At 42.1% G+C, this 23,707-nt stretch overlaps 2 protein-coding genes across 6 annotated transcripts in view; one reads left to right on the top strand and one right to left on the bottom strand.

Moving 5' to 3' along the window:
- RB1 (RB transcriptional corepressor 1) overlaps positions 1–23,707 on the top strand; it is a 58,857-nt gene that overhangs the window by 26,318 nt on the left and 8,832 nt on the right. For 4 of the 5 annotated variants that reach the window (XM_053363553.1, XM_053363544.1, XM_053363562.1 and 1 more), the window contains 9 exons: positions 722–809; positions 1,838–1,954; positions 2,919–2,975; positions 3,062–3,093; positions 3,193–3,269; positions 4,306–4,514; positions 16,497–16,615; positions 19,251–19,390; positions 21,403–21,548. In XM_053363553.1, coding sequence (XP_053219528.1) covers positions 722–809; positions 1,838–1,954; positions 2,919–2,975; positions 3,062–3,093; positions 3,193–3,269; positions 4,306–4,514; positions 16,497–16,615; positions 19,251–19,390; positions 21,403–21,548 — 985 coding nt within the window. Of the gene's footprint in view, positions 1–721; positions 810–1,837; positions 1,955–2,918; positions 2,976–3,061; positions 3,094–3,192; positions 3,270–4,305; positions 4,515–16,496; positions 16,616–19,250; positions 19,391–21,402; positions 21,549–23,707 lie in introns of those variants that run through there. The other variant, XM_053363578.1, reaches the window with a different exon arrangement.
- On the bottom strand, positions 9,715–11,835 carry LPAR6 (lysophosphatidic acid receptor 6). Its single transcript, XM_053363702.1, has one exon. It carries the CDS (start codon positions 10,966–10,968, stop codon positions 9,928–9,930), a length of 1,041 nt encoding a protein of 346 aa, XP_053219677.1. The 5' UTR covers positions 10,969–11,835; the 3' UTR covers positions 9,715–9,927.

Raw genomic sequence — 23,707 nt, 5'->3', positions numbered from 1 at the left:
AGCCATTAACCATAGTTTCCAGTGTTGATGTAACAGGAAACTACTGTCACGGCGCTGTCAGACAAGACTGTCCAGAGTGAGGAATTAACTCTTTATTGTCAAAAGTACACTTGCAAGTTAGGGGAAGGCAGGTCTATCAGTCCACGTCTCAGCTGCTACAAGGTGTGCACCTGATGAGGCAGTTGCCGCAACAGAGAGTCCTGGCCCCCGACCTCAGCTTATGTATCTCCCCGATCTGAGCTGTGTGTAAGCAGGTGCAGACTTTGCCTGTGTGAACCTGCTTCTGCTCCTCCCTCTGCAGTCCTCTTCTGGACCTGGGGAGCTGGGGGCAGGAGGAAGCGGTGTGGAAGCCCTGGGCTCTTCACCAGCCTCTTCCTTCTCTCCCTACATGCTTCCTCAGATCACTGATCCCTTCTTCCAAGTCAGTCCCAACCCCCCTTCTCCCAGTCCCCACTCTTCAGCGTCCAGCCAGTTGCAACAACTACGATTTCTCCTGCTTTCCAGGTCCCTTCCCTCCTGTTGGAAGGAAGGAAGGAAGGAAGGAAGGAAGGAAGGAACTAAGCATGCAGGTGTAGAAAGCCTGTTCATATTGCTGTTTGCTATGTAGATATTTGATCTCCAGATGTGGCTGATGTATCATTTTATGTGGTGATTTTTTTCTGTTCGAAGGCAGTTTCTTCATTTCAGAAAATAGTAATAAAAATACTTTCCCCCTCTGCAGTGCTGCGATGAATACTATCCAACAGTTAATGATGATTTTAAACTCTGCAAGTGATAAACCATCAGATAACCTTATCTCATATTTTAACGTAAGTAACATCATTTTAACCAAAGGAACTGGTTTGAATGCAGTATAAAAAAATCAGAATTTAATGTTATTTTATGCTTCACAAATGTTTCATGTTCTAACATGCCCTTTTCATGCTACTTCCCCACCCCGGCTTCAGGTAGTATAGCCCTATTTATCTCCCAGTCTCCAGAGGCGGAGCTAGCTGTGCACCTGGGGGCAGGGCGAACTGCCCGCGGTGGCACTGAGAGCCGGGGGGGTGGCGCAGTGATGTCTCTCCCCCCTCAGGGATGACACCCGGGGCGGACCGCACTCACCGCACCCCCCCTTCCTCCGCCAGTGCCAGTCTCTATACCTTTTTCTAACTCAGAATATTCTAAAGTAGTAGAAGGAATAGATGATAACTTTTAAGCATCATATTAAAGCTCTACTACATATCCTAGTACGTTTGTTTTGCCAGCAATGTAACTTTAATTCCTTGGCAGGACATACAGATTTGGGTAAGAGTGGAATGGGGATGGAGGAGGGGTAGTGGTTGTTCCCAGAGATGAGAGAATGATCCCATCACAAACATGCTTACTAAGTGGACTTTAATGTCTTTTGAATAATGGAGAGGCATTTGTGAACCTAGATATTGTAGTGAGAAAACCCTTTTTTGCAGTGTTTTATTTAGAATCTCCTTGTTAGGTGGTAGTCTCCTGAATTGTGGTGAAGTAATTGGATGTACGTATTTAGACTTTTGAGGATTTCATAGAAATCTTTTTTGCTGCCAGGAAAGATCTTAGCCCATTTTCCGCTCTCAGACTTCCTTGATAGTTGGCAGTCTTTCTTTCTTTCTTTCTTTCTTTCTTTCTTTCTTTCTTTCTTTCTTTCTCTCTCTCTCTCTCTCTTTCTCTCTCTCTCTCTCTCTCTCTCTCTCTTTCCCTGACCTCCCAGTTTTCTTGCTGAAAATCAGTTCTTCATGACTTAGTAATTCCATAAAGCACTAGCAGAGGATAGTTCTTGTTTATCCAATATATCTAAGGGGAAGCTTTCTCCATCTCATTACAGAACTGCACTGCAAATCCTATGCAAAGCATACTGGAAAGAACAGAAAACCTGAGCCATGTCTTCAGAGAGAAATTTGCTGAAGCAGTTGGGCAAGGATGTGCTGAAATTGGATCACAGGTGGGGTTCTCCGTGGTGGTGCAGGCATCATTCAAACTGCCCTTCTTGCAGGACTCAAGGAGGCTCTGCCACTGCTGCTGGTGCTCACAGTCCAAATGCAGAGTGCTTTTGCTTTTGCTCTTTACACACAGCTGAGATAGACCAGTGCCTGGCCTATGCAGGTGTGCTGATTTAATTTCTCCAGGACCCGTGCCACTCTCTGGACTGTACATTTGGTATCCAGCAGGAAGCTTCTATCTGAATATCCCAGGGCTGGGGTGGTGGGGAGTGTACACTCTAGTCTGGACAGTACAGTTTACTGCAATTATGAAGCTAAAGTTGTTTTCCAGAGGCAAACTCATGACTTTTCATTTCAAATTCTTTCTTGATGTATCGTTTGCTTCTAATTCTGTGACTAGGAATGCTTAATTGAATGGATATTGTGCAAAAATATTACATTAGACTTAGTGAGCCATACAAGCCCATGCAGAGCTTGCTTGAGTCTTGTTACTATAAAGTTATGAACTCAGACAAAAAAGCAGCTCTTCCCTGGAGGGCCCCCGCTTACCTCTGCAAGGTCAGGGGCAAGTGGTGTACCTGGTTGCGCAACACACACACACACCTCGTACAGGCCTGGAGCCATAAGGTTGGGTTGAGTTGCAGGGCCATAATGTCTTGCCAGTAGGCATCTAGCACCCTTTCTCCTGAGAGTTTGCTTTGATTTCCAAATAGTGTGTTCCAAAAAAACCATGCAACGAAAACATTTGTTGGGGATGGATTTCTACAAATATCCTAGTCTTGGATATGCCTTTTTCTTCTTTTCTGGGGTGTGCGTGTGTCTGATGTAGTAGAGCAGTTCTCTCTAAATAGCCACATTAAACCCATTAATCACAAATAAACTGAAGTGTATTACAGAAGGTCATTCTCTTAAAGCAAAGTATTGTTACAACTTATTACATCAGCTTTTAAATTGTTTTTCCCCTAGAGGTATAGGCTTGGTGTACGGTTATACTACAGGGTGATGGAAGCCATCTTAAAGTCGGTAGGTGTTCAACATACAGAATTTTTAATATTTATATTCCCTTTTTAATGGGCTAAAGTATATCTTCATTTATTCATTTATCTTAGGAAGAAAAACGCCTATCAATTCATAATTTTAGGTATGTTTGGCAAACCTACTTCAAAGTTATATTTTAAATACATCTAAAAAATGTTAATGTTGAAATGCTGAAAGACTGCCTTTTTTCTCTTTTTTATAGCAAACTTTTGAATAACAACATCTTTCATACATCTCTGTTGGCCTGTGCTCTTGAAGTTGTCATAGCTACTTATGGCGGTAAGTTGTATATCTATGCCATATTACGGAAGGGGCTGTTTCATCCATAGTGATCAGTCATGATCCTTCCCCCCTCCTTTGCCTTTTCCCACACAGCCACGACCTCCCTAGGCTTCCCTAGTATTTACTTTGTTTCACCTAATGCTGGTAAGAGTCCGTAGTGGTGTTTTGTGTGTGAGTTTTATCCTTGCGACAATGCTTTTAATATCAAATTATTAAAACTGAGTTATTTACATTTGAAATACTGATGACTACATTATTTGCAAAAGGAACACCAGACAGATTAATACCAGAAGGCTTGGGGGCGTTAATGTACCCAATTTCCTAAACTGTTATAAAATTGCCACCTTTTGTATAGCATTCCTTCCCCAGTCTCAAGTTAACAGACTTCCAGTTTCCTTCAGAAACACTGAACCATTAGGGCATATTGAATTTTTCAGATTCCTTAGAATGAGAGGTGCTGAAACACAGCTTGGGAATTCAAAATATATTTCAGTTAAATTAATATAATTTAGTTTTGCTTGGTAAGTAAATTGTGTGTGAAATTGCATGGAAATCATAAAAAAATGATTGCCACGTACTTGCAATAATATTCTATATTAAATTTATTAATAATATTTAATGTCATTTGGCATTGTGCTATATTTTCAGAAGGTAAAATTAAAATTCTTAGATTTTCTGAAAACAGTAAATGTAGACTTACCAAGCTAAATGTGGTCCAGTTACCAAAAAATAGCAGATTTGAATTCCTCACACCCCAAAATTATTTTTAAGACCAGATCCCTCACTGAATCCCCCACCAAAAAATAAGTTTAACCCCTTAAAATGACATGCTCTAGAACCATAGTTTGTGTGTGAATTTGTTGTCTAATCTCAGATCTTAAATGCTGGAGCAAAACTTGTTTTCAACAGGACTTCCTTGGATCTGGAACTTTGAGAATAGGGACATGATAAAGAGCACATCTCAGTGTGTAGGAACAATTTATTGAGGACTTGCGTTATTCAACAAAAGAATAATCAATTGTGTTCTCTTTAGCCTCAAGGAATGCTCCACAAAGTGAAAGTATGAATATGGAAACAGATTTATCTTTCCCATGGATTATCAACATATTTGACTTAAAAGCCTTTGACTTATACAAGGTTATTGAAAGCTTCATTAAAGCAGAACCAAACTTGACAAGAGAGATGATAAAACACCTGGAATGCTGTGAACACCGTATAATGGAATCCCTGGCATGGCAATCAGTAAGTGGTCTTCTCCATTCAAATACTAGCAAGGTCTAAACCTGCTTAGCTTGTGACCTCAGGCAACATCAGGTGTGTTCAGGGGTCTATGGCCTTAGGCACTGGTAAGTTGCTTTCTAAACATAAAAATGTAGTGTATGACAGGAGTATAGATACATAAAATATATGTTATTTAAGAAATACCACCATTTTATCTCTGTCCTATATTTGCACTTGTCTGTCATCTCACTGGCAATGTAGTGTGCATGCCCTCTCAAGTTAAAGCCCAAGAACCCCTTTGGCCACCCTGGTGCCCAAGGCTCGTTGGCTTACAGTTGGGTGAGGGGAGCAGCCGCTGGCAGTAATGGTGGTTGGAACTCCAAAGGGTAGGGACATTGTGTACCTGGCTTCTGACACCAAGCACTAATTCTTGCCAGATGGGTAGCGGGGAGGTACAGGGATCTCAGTTTCATGCAGGCACGGCAGCAGAACCAATCTGGTTGTCCTGCTGCCGCCCCCACACCACGTGGATCTCCCTGTGCCTTGCCCACTCCCTCTTGGTACGCAGCAGCCCCATCTTGACCAGCCTCCTGGTTCCTTCTGCTAAGTGACCTCTTCTCTGGGGGGCGGGGTGAGGGGGAAGAGGAGGCTGCTCTGGGCAGCCACTCCTGGCCATCAGTTGGGCTGGGCGATACCAGCTTTTCAACATTACGGTATATCGCCAGCCGAACATTGCAGTTTGGTCATATTCCACAATGTTGAAAAAACAAGCTGCATTGGCCTTTTCCCATGAGGCACCTGGAGAAACTGCCCCCGCTCTCACCTTGGGAACTGTGGTGGTTTCACCCAGGCGCTCACAGGCTGGAAAATTGCAGCTTGTTTGCACAGCTCAGCTGGGAATCAAGAAGGTTCCCCCTCCCCAGCTAAGTCAGCCCTGGTGCTCCCCCCGCTCCCCTAAGCTGAACAGTTTCACGGAGCCCCCACCCCGCCCCTGGTTCATGGGAGCTCATTTAAGTGCTTGGCTGTTTGTTGCTGCTGTGCTTACAGCACCACCCGGCTCCAGTTCATTCTCCACCAAACTTTGATATAGATATGAACTGTGGAAAGGCTTTCTGCCTCAACTTCAGTGTTTCTTTGTGGTCACACACCATTCTAAGCATGCCTGTTGATGGAATATTTCTTGGACTTCTTTAGTTTGTTAAACTACAGAGCCTAAGACTTGCCGATCAGAAGGTCGGCAGTTCGAATCCCCGCGATGGGGTGAGCTCCCGTTGCTCGGTCCCAGCTCCTGCCAACCTAGCAGCTCGAAAGCACGTCAAAGTGCAAGTAGATAAATAGGTACCGCTGCAGCGGAAAGGTAAACGGCGTTTCCGTGTGCTGCTCTGGTTCGCCAGAAGCGGCTTAGTCATGCTGGCCACATGACCCGGAAGCTGTAAGCCGGCTCCCTCGGCCAATAAAGCGAGATGAGCGCTGCAACCCCAGAGTCGGTCACGACTGGACCTAATGGTCAGGGGTCCCTTTACCTTTACCTATTAGTTTGTGACTTCTTGCACATATTATATGGCTTTTGTTTATGAATTAAGAAAGAATTGATCATTTCATCAATATTGCCAATACATTATTAGCCCACGTGTTGCCTTTTGTTGATCAGATCATCCACCTGAGGTTAGGGCAGCTGCGCACTCCTCAGTCAAGGAGGTTAAAGATCCCTCTGCATCATAGGAGGACAGAGTGCGATGGCGGTTTCACTCCCCATTATATCGCTGGTGAAACTGCTACCGCTCCCGAGTCCCTCTCCTAGCAGCGCCACTGGAGGAAGGAACTCTAGCAGAGGGACCCAGGAACAGCAGCAGTTTCACCATCAATATACCGCTGAGTGAAGCCAACACCACGGTCTGCTCCTCCTCCTGGTCCTGGGCAATAGATTGATATGTCGCCCAGGCCTAGCCATCAGTCGCACCTTCCCTAGAGCTGCGAAAGTGGCAAGACTCCTTTCCCCTCTCCATGTTGCTTCCAGATGGGCCTTCTCTTCAGGATATATGAATTTTTGTTGTTGAGATGGGCTTCCTCACAGTTGGTTATTTTGCAGTAGTGTGGGGAGCAAAAGGAAATTCTATCAAAATCATTACAGATGGAAGAAATTAGGACTGTTATTCTTAAAATTAATTCCTCTAAAGCACTGGGGCCAGATAGTTTTCCTGTGGGTGGTACGATTCATATCTAGATTTCTTGCACGCTAAGCTTCTTTCTGTTTATGAAAATGCCTTTGAGGCAGGTACCTGTGAACTTCAGTGTCAATGTATGAAGCACATATGTCTCTGAAACCTGGCAGAGTGCACACTAATGGTGAAAATATAGACCAACCTCTTAAATTAATGTTGGTGTTAAAATGCCGGCAGCAGTTCTGGCTAATATATTGATCAGTGATTTCAACAGTGTGTTTCATTCAGCAGAGTGCTGACCATCTAAGATGGGAAACCAATTTAGTGGCTATATATAGTCTTTGAATGGGTCTGGCTGCACTTACTTCTTTGGGTGCTATAAAAGCATTTGACAAAGTATATTGGCAGTTTATGTTTGTTACTTGGAAAAGTTTGGATTTCCTCAAGAACTTATAAAATGGATTAGAATTTTATACCAAGCTCCTAAATCTTAAGTAAGGACAAATGGAATTATTTTTGATCCGTTATTTGGAGAAAGTTACAAGTCAGTGTTCTCCTCTGTCTCCAATGATATTTCCAACCCTACAATTCTGTGTTTCTGCTATGTATCAGTCCACATTTATCCAATGTTGTAGAACATTGAGTTATCAAAAGTTGCTTACAGGATCATCCTCCTAAAATAAAAACAAAACCTGTTCTGTAGTATATTACCTGTACTGTATTGTTTAAGTTGGCTTCTCTTGACTGCAAAATTATTCTGCCCAGTAGATGTCAGGCTTTTCCATCTTACACTTTATAGTTTCAGGCATGAAAAACACTCTTTCTCTCTTCCTTTGTAGACATTACAGCTAACCTTGCTTGTATCCTTCCTTCTCCACATGGCAGATGCCACACAGCTGTGATACCTTACATCTAGTTTTCACTTGCTTTCTCCTTTACTGACTGTTTCTTCAATCTTTTCTATTATTATTTTTTCTACAACAAACCTTTTGAGGTCGTTAAGCTAAAAACAAGTCCTTTGCACAAGGCTTCCCTGGGAGCCTCACGGCTGGGAATGAACTTGGCCTTACATTGTTTTTCACTGCCCTTGTTCAGCCACTCTTGGATTGCATACCACCCCCCACCCCCCACTGTCCTTGGCTTGAGAGTCTTGGGATATGAAAAAGTATTAGTTTCTTTCTTTCTTTCTTTTTTAAACTTGGGGTTGTGTAACTGGCAGTGCTGGTGAGGCACTCTGTCTCGTCCTTAAACAAAGGGGCATGCCATTAAGAATGAAGCTTCTTGCAAAGGGACATGTTCTGGGAAGTTCATATGAAGCTATTAAATTAGCCATGGTTAAAAAAACATGGTGGTTTGGTAGATGAGCATGTTGCAATAAAATTCTCCTAACTTCAGCCTTGGTATCTTTTGATAAATATTCTGGATCATAACATAGCTTGCAAATGGAAAATAAAACTGAGGCCCTGAAATAAAAGTCAGTATTAAAATGTGTGTGTGTTAGTGGTACATGATTCAGAATGTGGAGGCCACTAGTAACGTACGTACATTATAATCAAATGTCAACAACTTTTTGCGCAGGAGGGAAAGGCTAGGCAGGAGAACAAATACTGTTCTGTTGGGCACCGGGCTCCTATGGGAAGCATCATTTGATCATTTCCCACATCCACTCTTTCCTGAGAGATGTTAGCAAACCTTGCAGCTTGAGTGAATTAGATTGGAATAATCACTTAACATTTATCGAGTTCAGAGTCTTTTTTCACTCAGGAACTTTTTAGAGAATGAGTGGAGAGGAATAGCAGTCATTTTGTTTGACAAGAACAACAAAATGGCTCAGCATTTAGGGATGGAGTTAACTTACAAACAAACCATGTCCTCATGCTACTAACTCAAGAGAAGGAAATGTATTTGTTTTTCTCCAACTAGGGAAAGTCTAAAAGGAAGCATGTGCTAATAGCCACTGATTTAGTGTACTCCGCACACCTCCAGAAGGCGTTGCCAGACTCCCTCTCTTCCCCAGTTGTCCTATCTGAGGGTAAAGGCTGGAGGGGAAGAAGGTGAAACTTGTAGTTGCCTTTGCTATTCTGGCCTCACCTGTGTGAAGTACCAGATGGTGGCTGGCAAAACCAAACTTCACTGAGCTAACTGTAATCGTTGTAATAGCAGGCTATGTGTTTGTAGCATACATTCTGAAATACTTCTATTTCTCAGCTTCGCTCTAAAAATGTTTACAAACAGTTATTGTACCCAGTGCACGGTTTTCTGTTGAGGCCAATTAACAGAGCTTTCTCAATGGAAGTACACAATGTAAACAGCAAACTATTTGCATAATACGGATGAACGTAGAATGACTCTCACAGGGCTAAATTATCAACATTTCCCCTTTTCTGCCTACATAATGCAAGGGAGGATTTATGGCAAATTTACTTTCAGTTTCAGTGAACTGCTTGCTTGTGAACCAGAAATTGTGTTTTAAAATAAACGATTACCTGCTAATAAACCAACTTTATGCCATGAATTACATGAAGCTGCTTTCTTTGTTTACTAGCTTGCTGATTTATATGAACCTAACAGTTTGCTCCAGCTTGCTGAGACTCAAGCTCCATTTGTCCTCTGTTCAGCATGTAAAAATAAATTCTGAACCAAAGCAGCAAGTTCCTTGACTACCAGAAGCATACATTTCAAGCAACATTAATCTGTACACTCAGAGTGTAATTAAATGTTGTTTGCAAAGAAGTGAAGACTAACCTGGATAATTAATTTAGCATTAGATCGCTTGTGATCAGGCCATTCCTCGTCACAAGGATCAGTCCTTTTGTATCTGGGGGGTCTTACAATAGGTAGGATTATTGCAGGTATTAATCTTCACAAGATTCTTTGAGCCTCTAGTGTACTTGAGCCTCTGGTGTACACAAATTTGCTACAAGAACATTGAAAATAAATGGGATTGATAATCTTGCCAAGTTAGGTTTTAAACTTGCAGTGCAGCCAGTGTTATGGTACAGTCACCTTTTCTGACGTACAAAATAGAAAAATAATGAAGGTGAATGAGAATCACTTTTCATGTTTGTTATTCCAATAGGGATATTATTTGAAGCTTTTTCTCATTAGAACATAATTTATAAATTGTGAGAGGCTAGTTTTAAATAATTGCTTTAATCAATATAATCTTCATCGTTATATGTACAAGCATACAAGCAACTCCTTATACAAAGAAACAAAAAAACCTACAGATTTTTTTAAAGGTTCATTCTGTCTCATTCTCTCGTGTCCATTTATATTGCAGATTCTCTGTCAAATATTCTTGTTTTTATGGTCTGGAGGCCATGTTGAACGAATTTGTCAGAAACCTTAGTTTCAGGGAATCTATTATCATATCTTCTAGTCGACCAGCTCTTCATTTTTATTGAATTCTGAATAGTCTCTGAAGTGAAATAATAAACTATGGGGTCAAAGCAACAGTTTGAAACTGCAATACATAGAGTGATTGGGTACATAGTCCTGACAGCAGCAACTACTGAGCAGTTCATCCACGTTTGTGTTCTGATCAGGGAATAGAGTATTAGGGTAATGTTATATGGCACAAAACAGAAGCAGAAAATCAGCAAATGAACAAAAATCATTTTAAGGACTTTTTTTTTGCTTAATTTATTCCGACTTAATGTAGCTGGCTTATTTAAAGTTCTTAAAACCATTGTGGAGCAAGTAACATTCAATATCAGTGGAATTAAAAATCCTACAATTTCAATGAAAATTATAATCCTTGAAAGATAGGTTTTCCAAATTTTTTCAGGAAAGTTTTCAAAACATGTCCTTTGGGGGAGTCCTTCCATGCTGACATGAACATTGGTGGATTGGAAAAAGCTTGCTGGGATACTTCCTCCTATCACAATTATCCAGACCGCAGCGCAGATGATCTTGGCATTTCTTCTTGTTCGAATAGCCTTAGATCGAAAGGGGTGTACGATAGCTAAAAAACGGTCAATGCTTATGCTAGTCAAAAAGAAAATGCTTCCGTACATGTTTATATAGAAGAGTGTGACCGAAATCCTGCAAAGTATGTCTCCAAATGGCCAGTCTTTGGATGCAAAGTAATAAATCCTGAAGGGTAAGGTGAAAACGAAAAGTAGGTCTGATATTGCTAAGTTAAGCATATAAGTGGTTGTTTCATTTCGTACTTTCAATACGCAGGTGAAAATGTATATAGCAACACAATTGGATATTAAACCAAGAACAAATACCATACTAAACATGCATCCGTACAAAGTATACTTGAAGGAGTCTTCAGCAGAACAGTTAGAGCTTAGCATTGTCATGCAATGAACTGCTAAAACTAGCTGCTTCTTCAGTCAAGCCGTACCTTGTATTTTGTTGTAGTCTCCGTGAAATCCTCAGATGGTGCGTAAAACCAGTCCTTGAGTGATTTCATATGGGTCCAGCTTGACTTTGAAACTTCACAGCTGAATTTCAGTATTCAACAGAGAAGATACCATTCTGCTGGTCACTGGCAAATAATTATTTTCTTCCAAATGCCGTAGTAGTTCTGGATGACAGGGAGCATCTCCTCATCCACAATGAAGGTGTAATTAAGCTTAGCTTCTTCACATATTTCTGTAGAGGTTGATCCTTCCTGTGGTGCTGTAGAAAGCACTTCAGATAAATCCGTTTAAAAGTTACATTCCGAGTTATGTGGGAACAGACTTCCTTGTGTTAGCACTATGCTAGCATTTTTCTTTCCTTCGTGCCGTTGAGTAAGTTCTGACCCCACAGGGTAGAAAGCAAGCCAGAGAATAAAATTCCTAAGCAAGTATTTTCTTGCTGATCTTAAGCTCTCCCCGCAGCTGCCAATTAAATGGTGTCTTTGCTTGTTCAGAGAAGGCAAACTAAAGAGCACGCAAACCCAAGCCCCACCCATGCTTACTCAGCCTGCTAAATGACATGGCAGGAAGAGGAGGCTGGGCTTCAGAAAGGAAGGCTTCAACTGCAAATTCTTAAGCAAAAGTATTTTTTTTTAACCTTCCATGCCAGAAATATATTTGAACTGAGAGCCATGCAAACAATGACTACCTGGCTCAGAGTGGCAGATCAAAAACTTATTAATACTTTTAAAAGTTAGGTGTGTCTTAGGAAGTATAATTAAGTAAGCAGTTTTTAGTTACATTTCATTTTTTATTTCTATGGCTGTCTACCATTTTAATTAATCATTCTGTTGACTAATAATAATAATAATAATAATATTTTTTTATTTATACCCCGCCCTCCCCAGCCAAGGCCGGGCTCAGAGCGGCTTACAAGCAATAATAAAAACAAGATGAATGATTACAACTTAAAAACAAAAATAAAATACAACATTAAAATAATGGAACATTAAAATATTAAAATGTAGCCTCATCGCAGGAGGAGAAGGAAAAGAAAAAAGAAAGAGAGGGAGGGAATCTGTTATTAGGTTTAAATATAAGTGAATTTCCATTTTAAATGCTCAGTGTAGGTGTTGGGGGACATTGCAAGAAATGTAAGAACTTGCAGAGTTGCTTAGAAGTCATCTTTAATGTTTTCTTTTTCCATTCTCTGTTATAGTAACTCAAAAATCAAAATAGTAATTTTCTCTCTCTATTTTTAGATTACACTGAAATGCCATATCATTTTTTTACCTCTTGACAGTAAAGTGAATCACAGCGTTTCCTTTCAGAGGAAACACCCAATAGTAGAGAAATGAAACAGAAAGCACTGTATTCCTCTAAGGTGTCCAGCTGTTCCACATGCTTTCAGGCCCTTGCTACCAGAGAATGCATTCATAAATGAATCAGGCCAGCATAGGTAACCCTCCGCAATCCAAAGTGCAAAGCAAGCATTAGAAGATAGTTTAGAAAGCCTCCACTTTTGAGAAGAGATCACTCTGAGGTTCTGGTCCTAAATACAAGTTGTCAGTGCTTGATAGAACACAGTTACAAAGCTACATAAATGTATGTTACTACAATATGCAATGGACCTTTAGAAAGCATCTTCCCACTGTGAACTCACCCATCCCTTAAATACCTTTCTCACCACTATGTATGTATGTGTCTCCTAAATTAATGGATGGTTTGACAAGTATAGAAATGCTCATAATAGGCAAATACCTCTGCTGCTTTACACCCTAATTTCAAGTATGATTTCTTGGGAAATGATTCCTGTTTCTGGGATATGTCAACTCTAAAAAGGGCATGTGTGAAAGGCTGGCTAAATTTAACCCTATATATGTTATTGTGATTTTAATGTGCTGTGTTAATCTTCCAGTGAAATTAATCTTGGGTGACTCTAAAAATAGATTGCATTAGTGAAAATTGGTGATGATATTTGAATGGAATGTTTAATAAGAGAACAACTTCATCAGTATTATCCCTCCAATGTAATTTAGCAGCAACTGTTCTACAGACTTCAGCAAAGAAGTGGGACTACAGAGCTTCTTCATCGGCTAACCTAAGAGGCCAGCAACTTTTGGCTCTTCTGCTCTTTGATTTCTTTCCTTCTTTCTTTTGTAAATTTATGCCCCACTCTTCCTACCAGGCTAGCCCAGGGTGGCAAACCACAAAATCGAGCTCTACAACAGCCTATTTAGAAAGACCTAAAAGCAACCCCAAACCTTCACAGTTGCTAATTTCAAGGCTGTCAACCATCTAATGGCAAGGTGATAAAAAATGTTTTTAAATTTCTTCTAAAAATCTCTGATAGACACACCTCACCAGGGAGGTCATTACGCAAACAGGGAACCACTACAGAGAAGGTTGTGCCATGGGTCAGTCCAGCTGGACAACAATCAGAGGTGGCACCACCAAGAGGGCCTCCCCTGCCAACCGTGGGGCCCAAGATGGTTGGTTTTGGGGGAGTCCTTTAAGTACTTGGTCCCAAACCGTTTGGCTTTGCATGCTAGGACTGGCACCTTGAATTGGACTAGTGTGGAGGCTGGTGGCTCCATCGGGCTGCCCCATTTACCAGCCTGGCATCCACATTGTGCACTAGCTGTGTCTTCAATGGCAGCCCCCGCCTGGAGCACATTGCAGGCTCAGTGGGAGACCCCTAGACCATGAGCACCAGAGGTCAAGCTGTCTCGGTCCAGGAGTGGCTAGAGCTGGCAAACCAGCCTTAGCTGGGCCTAAGCACTCCCAGCCACGGAAGACTCAAGTGACAAGTTGGAACCCTGGACTACTAATAGTAGTAGCAAACTATTTTGAAAGCATTTTTTTCAGCTGAAGAGGGGTGCAAAAAATGGTTTAAATTGTGTTCTTGGTCCTTCTAATCCTACTTCCATAACTCCTTGTTGGTGTGAAGAGAGCAAGAATGTCCTCAAAACACAGGACTTAGTGATGTACCTTTAAAAAAACAACAACAACAAAAACTTTGGGGGATTTTAATTTGGGAGGAGTTTGACTTGTATCCTAAGATAAATTTCTGAAGTAAGTGCCTTAAGCTCAGTTCACGGAAAGACAGTTCATCTTTCCTTCTGTGAACTGCCTTAACGGTGTAATCTTTTGTGCCTACTTAGAAGGAAATGCCACAGAGTTCTGTGGGATTTATTGCCACGTAAATGTGCCTGTGATTGCAATCTTAAGACTATCCCCGCTGACCTCTGAGTGAGCCCCCCCTTGACATTTTTTTATGGGTGGACATTCATAGACTGATTGCGCTGTCCACTTGTGCTGTGTGAGAGACAGACAAGGGCTTGTATTTCAGCATCAGAAAAATGTAAAGTATGCAAAATATAATGATCATTTATTCCTTTTTGTATTTTCTTTCTGAACCTAATTGGGAAGACTATTCCTGATGTTCTCAGCTGACATCCCAAGGCTTTTATTTCAGTAGGAATTGTTTGATTTAGAGGACAGAATAATATTCAGTCTTGTTTTTTGTGGCCAAGCTACCTTGGGCCTTAGGAACTGAACATTTCTTTTAAAATTGTCAGCAATTTGGCAATCTTACTTGCAAGCATAGGTAGTGGTTAAAGTGCATTGTTAGGATTCTTTTTGTCTTCTTAAAGGACTTCATGGGTTAGAAGAGTGAAGAAGAGGGGCATGCAAGTAAGATGTGGGTTTTCCTCCTGTATGTGTCCTGGAGTGAGCCACTTACTAATCTGTATTTTCCTTATCTATTAACTTTGGCTATATTTACCTAACTGAGCTGAGGCTTACAGGTTGACTCAAGTGGAACTCTGAATTGGACTACTTTGCAGTCAAATGTTGTCCTGTAACAGAAGGTTTTGCGAAAATATCCCATAACTTAAACAATTTCTTTAAAGTAAATCATGTTTAAAATAATGTGTAATTTGGCACCCTAAAGTGTCACTTAAAGGCTTTGAAAAGGAATCTAAGATAATGAAGTTTACACAAAACCCCCATCAAGTAATATTTTCTGTAGTTAGAAGTGCATAGAATGGGTGTACAAAGTCCTGTTTTATGGGCGTGATAGTGGACTCTGCATTATTCCTCTAAAAGGTTTTTCTACAAACTGCAAAAGGTCTCTGCTTCAGTCCCTTTTGTCTCTAGGGAGCTGAGAGGGTTTCTGTCTGCAACCCTTGGTGGAATTATTTACTTACTTAACTAAATACTTCAGCTTTGTTAGTCGGAAGTAAATCATATTTCAATGGAAGTTACTTCCAGGTAACATTAGAGGCTGCATGAAGAGGCAGCACTTTCACTGTTGAACCTCCCTGGCTGCTACAGAAAGAAGCTGCGTTGCCCATTCAGAGTCACGAGGCAGCGTCTCGCCATCATGAAATGAGCCTGGCTTGTGATTTCCTTTCAGAAGTTCCTGCTTCAAACACGAGGAACTTGAACAGTTCCTCGTTTAACAGGAAGTTAATGGTGCATTTTAAAATAGCTAAAACATTGAGCCCGGTTCTTTTCAGATACAGCATTCTTCTGCATTTGTCACATACTGGTTACCTACATTGAACCGTCAGTCCACCATTACAAAGAAATAAAGAATTGTTTGAAAATAGTTTTTAGTATTTACCTGTCTTGGTTCTTAACTGAAAGGTTGGAAGGGAGCAGCTTGAGAAAACTGGAATGCTTCCGGTAATTCTGTATTTCTGATGGGCAGCCAGACCAGTTAGAGTTTAGTGAAATCGCCAAGTTCTATCAGGTTCCAAGTTCATAAGGATATTGTTCTAGCCAAAGGCCATGACAAACCTGTAGCAATAATACAGAACATGCAGCCATAATAGAAGCCAACATCCATGATGCCTGAGACACAAACAAGATTAAATCTAGGTTGATTTCAGATCAACCCCCCCTTATCACCCAAACAACATACAGCTATTTTATCTAAAGCTTTTTTCCTGATTTGTTTTGCAGCTTGGCCATAGACAGCTGCTCTGTGTATTACAAAGCTATTATTGTCACTCAAACTCAACCGTTGATGCTGAGGTGCACCTGCTTGCTTATGCAAATAATGATTTCAGAAAGCGATATAAGGGCGAGGCTAACAGATAAGGAGTGATTTCTTCCGCCTGAGATTACAATCTAAATACATGTCTACTGTTGTAGTAGACCTTGTCTTTTCTAGTTATTTTCAGCTATTTAAAAACTTAAGAGAACTCCAGTACAGTGGTACCTTGGGTTAAGAACTGAATTCGTTCCGGAGGTCCGTTCTTAACCTGAAACTGTTCTTAACCTGAAGCACCACTTTAGCTAATGGGGCCTCCTGCTGCTGCTGCACCGCCAGAGCACGATTTCTGTTCTCATCCTGAAGCAAAGTTCTTAACCCAAGGTACTATTTCTGGGTTAGCGGAGTCTGTAACCTGAAGCGTCTGTAACTCGAGGTACCACTGTAACTAATCAGATTCTTATGCCACTGGCTTTTGTTTTAGGATTCACCATTATTTGAGCTCATAAAGCAGTCTAAGGAGCGAGGTGGGCAGCCTGACCAATCTGAACCTCCCAACTGTTTCACTCAGCCTCTTCAGCATAACCACACTGCTGCAGACCTGTAAGTAAAATTATGGACAGAGTCCTATGAGAATATAAAGATACTCACTTGGTCCATTGACCCTTTGCCTACTCTGACTGGAAACAAGTCATCTACTCCATTTAAGTTCACAGACGTAGGCAGTGATCACATATGAGATAGCATCTCCATGGGGTCGCCACGGGGAGCACCTTTTCCCAACTGAGCTGGCCAACCTGCCATTACTGTTCGGAGATGGAGGCCGCCTGACCAAGGGGTTCCACACATTGGCAACCTTGAGATTGCATTACTGCAGCGGTAGGGCATGTTGAATTTTTCAACTTTCAAAGTTCAAAATTGAGGAGTGCTAAGAAGTTGTAATGGGACGCGGGTGGTGCTGTGGGTTAAACCACAGAGCCTAGGGCTTTCCATTCAGAAGGTCGGCGGTTTGAATCCTGGCAATGGGGTGAGCTCCCGTTGCTCGGTCCCAGCTCCTGCCAACCTAGCAGTTCAAAAGCACATCAAAGTGCAAGTAGATAAATAGGTGCTGCTCTGGCAGGAAGGTAAACGGCGTTTCCATGTGCTGCTCTGGTTCGCCAGAAGCGGCTTAGTCATGCTGGCCACATGACCCAGAAGCTGTACGCTGGCTCCCTCAGCCAATAAAGCGAGATGAGCGCTGCAACCCCAGAGTCGGCCATGACTGGACCTAAGGTCAGGGGTCCCTTTACCTTTACTTAAAAAGTTGTAACGTGACTTGGGAATTCAAAAGATTTGTTGGTTAAATTAATATAATTTAGTTTTGCTCAGTAAGTAAAATGTGTGTAAAATTGCATAGAAATAATAAAAATGACTGCCAAGTGCTTGCAGTTACAGGTGAGATCTGGAGTACCTTATTGTATTGTGAAAGAGCTTTAATACAATTTTATGGGGGGAGAGAGAGAGTCCCTCACTCGTTCTGTTAGTGCCTCATTGGCCCAGGGAGTTGGTTCTCTGAGAGCCTCCCTTGAGCAGAGTCTCCAGGGCTTCCTCTGTCTTCAGGCAGGAGGAGGGAAGCTCCTCCAGTTGCTTCAGTCCAGGGTGTCTGTCTGGCCTCAGTGCCCACCCACATGTCAAAGATTTCTTGGAGAAGCTACACTTATTTCTCCACTAAGAGTACACAGATCCCCTACATGTCAATTACACACAATACTCAACACTTTCACCATGGGTGTAGCCAGGATTGGGGGGGCAGGCATTTGGGGGGGGGCAGAACGGAGTTATCTGTGACACAATCTGTCAGTTAGTTAGTTATTTTTATTTATTTGCTTGACTTAGAGGGGCTGCCTCTCCGGCTATGTCCATGTATTTCACTATAAATAAAATTATTATTATTATTATTATTATTATTATTATTATTATTATTATTATTATTATTAACTTATTTGAGTCACTGTGTGGAACTGCTCTGCTTCTGTCCTTCAAGACACCTGAATTCAGGGCGTCTGCATTCAGTGCGTTATCCATCAGTAAAGATCTATGTCCAGTCCACAGCGACTGTAACTCTAAGGATCTGCTTCAAGATAATAATAGTAATAATATATTCCTGTTTTCCACAGAGAACAGGAGTCAGTGCCGCCTTCCTGGTGTCTCCATGCTCTCTCCCCTGATCAGGCAAGGGGCACCTTAGGTGTCTGTAGAACTCTGTGCGCGCACACAGGCACACAATCATTTCACATTTTCATCCTTGCTCCGAGGCAAAGGCCTTGAAGGGGCTGCTTGGGAGGCTGTGGTGTGCCAGGCTCCTTATCTCGGGCCTCCTGTGGGGCTCACAGCACATTCCACAAAGCAGCAGCTGCAACTGCAGCCTTCATTACCACTATTCAGGACATTTCCAGGGCAGCTCTCTGGGGCTCCAGTGCCCACAATTACGAGACACTACATGCATCAGTTGTGGTGGTCTTTGTTTTTCTGCCTCAGGGAGTGGTGCTTTGATTCCCACCCTTTGTCCCTACAGGCCCTGGTACATTGCACAGTCGCATTTTGCTAGGAAAATGGAACACTGACCATGCACTCACCAAATGGTACTTACCATGCGGGGGGGCCAACTTGAATAAAATTTTGGGAGACTCAGGGAAGCCCCGCCCTGCGTAACTGATCACAAGACATGGTGCATGCACACCATTTGAATGGTGATGCCCATCAACTTTGGGGGAGCCTATCCCCCTCAAATATTTTAGGGGGGGCTGAAGGGACCTTGGCCCCTAGGAGTTGGCTCCCAAGTTACTGTGAATGCAACTTCCCAGCAGAATAAGTGTGATAACCACCAGCAGACCCTGCATACAAACTGCTCCAAGCCTCATGCAGCAGTCACTGAAGGATGGGGCGTTCCTACCCTCAACAGAGTTACATTAGAGGCCCTGTTTTTTGACTAGTTTTTCCATGCTATATTCTGTATATGTATTATTTCCACATGTTATCTGTGATCTTGGAGGAGCTTCCGTCTAGCTTGGGCGTGACAGTAAGCCTGGGGAGGAGCAATGGAGGAAGTGATGAAGTTTAGCCACATGTTTCCTGCCTGGAGCAAGTGGGAGGATATAGTTAGCCCCCAGCAGGCTCACTTGCTTATTCTGTAAGAAATGTTCCATTCATGGTTCGCACCCAGTGTTCCATTCTTGTTGATTTTGTGTTGTTTCCATAGGTACCTGTCCCCAACAAAATCTCCCAAGAAAAAGGTGTCTTCCGCTTCAGTATATCCTCCTCCAGATGGTCAGCACGCATTGGCAAACCATCCTCAAAAACCTTATAAATCTACTTCTCTCTCACTGTTTTACAAAAAAGGTTGGTGTTGTGTCTGTGTGACACTTTTTTATTTTCAGGCATTGCACAGAATTCACTGCGACAGGATGCCACCTTTCTCTCCCTCCCATGACTGCCACCTTTGCACCCCAGAAAGCTGCTCCAGAAGGTCTTCTGGCAGGAGTGGAATTCTGTTCTGCTCACACCTGGGCAGCAGCAATGGCTGCCTCACTTGGATCTTCTGTATTCCATTACAGACATAATCAAGAGAAAGGGAAGGAATGCCGTCAGGAGCAGGGAGGGGAGGGAATGAGTTTCAGTCCTGAACATTTGAGGAAGATTGGCAATTCATAATCATGGAGAAGTAAATACTGTTGCTTGCAAAGAACTGCATGCAGTGTTCTGCAGATCTTTTGGCTGCAGCAACTTGTGTTCCTCAAAGCTTCCTAGGAGTGAAAGGATGTGGTAGATCTGTAACTCCTATCAGTAAGCAGAAATTCTTTTTGTTTATGCAGTGGGCACTCACAATGCAAGCATATATATTTGGAAACTGCAGAACACTGATCCTTATCTCTCTTTTATTGCAGTTTTAGAATAGTCCTGATGGATATTTATCTTTTAGCATTCTTTTATTAAAAGAATGCTGTTGTAGTGAAGTTAATTTTGAATCATCTTGTAGCTAGTGCAGACAGGACAGAACTCCTATAGCAGAATATTAATACATTAGAATAGATTTAAAGGTTATCAAAGAAAGAAACTGAGCAAGAATCAAAGTTATTGTATGTTAAAATACCTTATTATTCAGATTCATACAGTATCTTAGGCTTCACTTGTCACCATTAACATTAGTAGCATAAAAAACAGCAACAAGGAAAGACTCAGCAAACTATTGGGGAGACTTTTTTTATGTAAACAAAATCTAATGGAAAATGTCCAAGACCTAATAGTTGGATAACCATGTAATGGTTAGTATGGCAGAAGTGAGACTGTCTCTGTTCCATTTTCTTCAAATCAGACACAGCTTAAGATCTCTTGAGCAAAAACATTAATCAGAATTTGAAACTTGCATAAGAGGTTCTTCACAGAACCTTATTAGCAAATTTCACCATTTATTAAAAATTGAGCAGCTTTCTTTTCATTTAGAAAGAAATGGAATAAAGACTTTGTTAAAGATATAGACTGGATATCAGTATTTAAACATATTCCAACAAATTTAACCCATGCCTATCAAAGGAAAAAGTTAATGCAGTATACCAAAGGCATCTAAATCTGCATAAATTCAGTATGGATTATACTTCTGATATTTGCTAATTATTATGTCCATTCATGAACATTTTGGCTCCTGAATGACGAAAACCTGGGAGTAAGTGCTCCGGTTTTCGAACATTACTCGGAACACGAACGTTCAACATGGCTTCCGCTGTGCAGAAACCTAGCTGTCAGGCAATCAGAAGCCATGCCTCTGAAGCTGAACGGACTTCCAGAACGGATTATATTCAAGTTCCGAGGTACCACTGGACTGGACTGATATTTGGCAAATTATATAATACCACCTTCCCTCTGTATCTGAAAGAGATCCTGCTGGGTAATTTAAAAGGAAAAATAGAATTAAATGATTTATAGCTAGTTCTTACATTATTTTCAGGGGCAAAAACATATTGCCAAATACTGGAAATTAGATTTAAACCTGCAAATATCAAATATCCGACTGGCTGGATAATAGCTGGGAAACAACCATTTTAATTTATTACACACATGCATTTAAATACAGTAAATATTCTTAAACCCAAAGCTGCATAATTTCTTTAAAACAAGAGTAGATGCATAAAAAGCAGATCTATTTTTCTGAGCTGTTCACTTCTGCACATACCATGCTCTGCTCAAAAGTGCAAAATGCAACAATGCATTTGAGAAATGCTGTAGTGTTGTGAAATAGGCTGTTGGCTGGAACTTGGTTCCATTTAAAATCACAGTGCTTTGCTTTAAATTTCTGCAACACTAAATATTATGTGACAAGCAGTGATTTGAAGATGATTCTCCTCTCTCCTCTCTAGTGCACTGGCTGGCTTATATGCGATTGAAAAACTTATGTTCGCGTCTTCTGTCTGATCACCCTGAACTTGAACATTTGATCTGGACACTCTTTCATCACACACTGCAAAATGAATATGAACTTATGAAAGACCGGCACTTAGACCAGGTAATGAGTCTGGCGGGTGTGAGCTGATTTCAGTCTTGTGTAGCTTACGCTTCTTTCTTTTTTTAGCTTCTCCGTGGTTCAGAAACGTTGTGCTAAATTTGCAAAGTAAGTGAATTTGCAAAGTAAGTGAAAGTAAGTGAGAAACCCAGTAGTGTTTCTCAATCTTCTCCACATAGAGGACCAACCACTTGCTTGTTCTTCTTCTTGCTTCAGATATAGCTGAAGAAACATTTATTATTATTTTTAACCTCCCTTGCAAGTCTGAGCTCATTCTGAGTTTTAGCCCGCCTGACCGTCACCCTGCAACTGTTAGCTACTTGTGTATGCTCCTCCTTAGTGATTTCCTCTTTCTTCCACTTCTTATACACGCCCTTCCTAAATCTTAGCTCATCTGCCAGCTCCTTTTGCAACCACACACTTCTGTTTCCTTGTGGTACTGATGTAAAACAGTAATAGAGCGAGATGCTTTCAGCATCTGGATGGCACCCCCTCCCCCAACAGCTTCATGCAGTTGTGGAATAGCGTTGGTGAGAAACAGAGCACTGTGGGACATCATGCTACATAGGCCTTGAGCGGAGTGTGCCCCTCAGCACTATCCTCTAGGATTTAACTCCTAGGTGAGAGCAGAACCTCTGTAATAAATGCCCTCATCCCAGACAGGAAATCCAGAAGAATGCCAAAGCAATAGATTGTCCCCCCTCCACATATTTTGCCGTTTGTAGGTTGTCCACCTTGGAATTTGGAAGTTTCATTGGGAAACCTTCACCTTAAAATAGATTCGAAGGGGTCCAAATAATTACTTTCTTCCAATAGTGGGTTTTTTCAGTTTTTTAAAATTAATGCTATATTGCAGACATGCCCAACGCATCGATTGTGATTGACCAATCGATCACAGGATGAATTCTGGTCGATCACCCTGCCCTTGTTTGGTGTGTCTGTCATCGGAAGAGGGGTGGGATCTTTGCGATGGATGAGGGCTCATTTGGCTGCCTCAGGATTTGCGCCTCTCTTTGGGTTGTGCAGTCAGGTGGCGGGTGTGCGAGAGAGGGAGCCGGGCAGGTCTCTTTCCCTCTCTGCCCACTGGCCCCCTCTCCGCCTGAGGTAGCGCTGGTGACTCTGAGGCGGCGGCAGAGCAAGAGCAGACGTCTCAGGGAAGTGGTGGCCTCTGCTGCCGCTGCCGCGCTGGAGAGAGCGAGGCAAAGAGGGGTCCCCCCTCCCTTCCCCCCAGCCATGTGCCCTTGTTTGGGGTCCCCGCATTTGCCACCGCTCCCCACCGCCTACCCTGTTATTCCCAATGTTACTCCAGGTTGGCAACCCCTTTTCCCTACCCCCCCACCCCGTATGATTTTTGTCCCCATTCTTCTCTCCCTCAGTCTACCCCAACGCCCCGTAGCCTGGCCCACCCCCCTCCATTGCCCCCGCCCCCCTCTCCTCCTCCTCTCAGGCGCCTCCTGCACGAGAGGAGAGTGATCTATGGCCAGGGACCTGGAGTGTGTGCCGGGAGCTCTTCACCAGTGGCTGTGATTCCTTTAAAAAATATCATTTAATGCTAGTTTTTGTGGCATCAAAAGTGGTGCCTTTGATTTCGTCTCCTGCTCTGATCCTTTTGACTCCTCTTATTTATAGAGGTGGGGAATATATATACATATAAAATCTTGCAGGGGGGGAATGGTGTGTGGGGTGATGAGTGGGCCCTGCTTGGGGGGAGGGCAGAGTGTGATAGATGACTGCCAGTATTTTATACTGGATGGCATCGCAGACTACTTGAAGTTGGACATGCCTGTAGCCAAGACCATTATACATCAAGCACCCTTGCTTCTGAAGAAATGGGAAACACATGACATAGAATATTTGGGGGGGGGGAGGAACAAAGCGACAACATAGCAAAACACTCTATAGTACTGGGATTAAATTAAAAAGAAAAATATCATTTGCACTGTCATTCCAGAAATATAAAAGCAGAGCCCAGCTCTCAATAAATTTGTTTCCTCAATTATTACGTATTGCATTTATCTCACAGGTCAGGTTTATGATTAAGACAAGTTTGCCAGGTTTTGCATCTCTAAATGGACAGGGAATTTGGGGCATTTGAAGGATTGCCTTGTTTGATGTTAACATATGAGAGTGCTGGAGGTGAAATAGTTAAACAAGTTACCCAA

Source organism: Podarcis raffonei, chromosome 1 (genome assembly GCF_027172205.1).
Source record: "Podarcis raffonei isolate rPodRaf1 chromosome 1, rPodRaf1.pri, whole genome shotgun sequence".
Classification (NCBI taxonomy): domain Eukaryota; kingdom Metazoa; phylum Chordata; class Lepidosauria; order Squamata; family Lacertidae; genus Podarcis; species Podarcis raffonei.
This window is presented reverse-complemented; position numbering and strand designations above follow the sequence as displayed.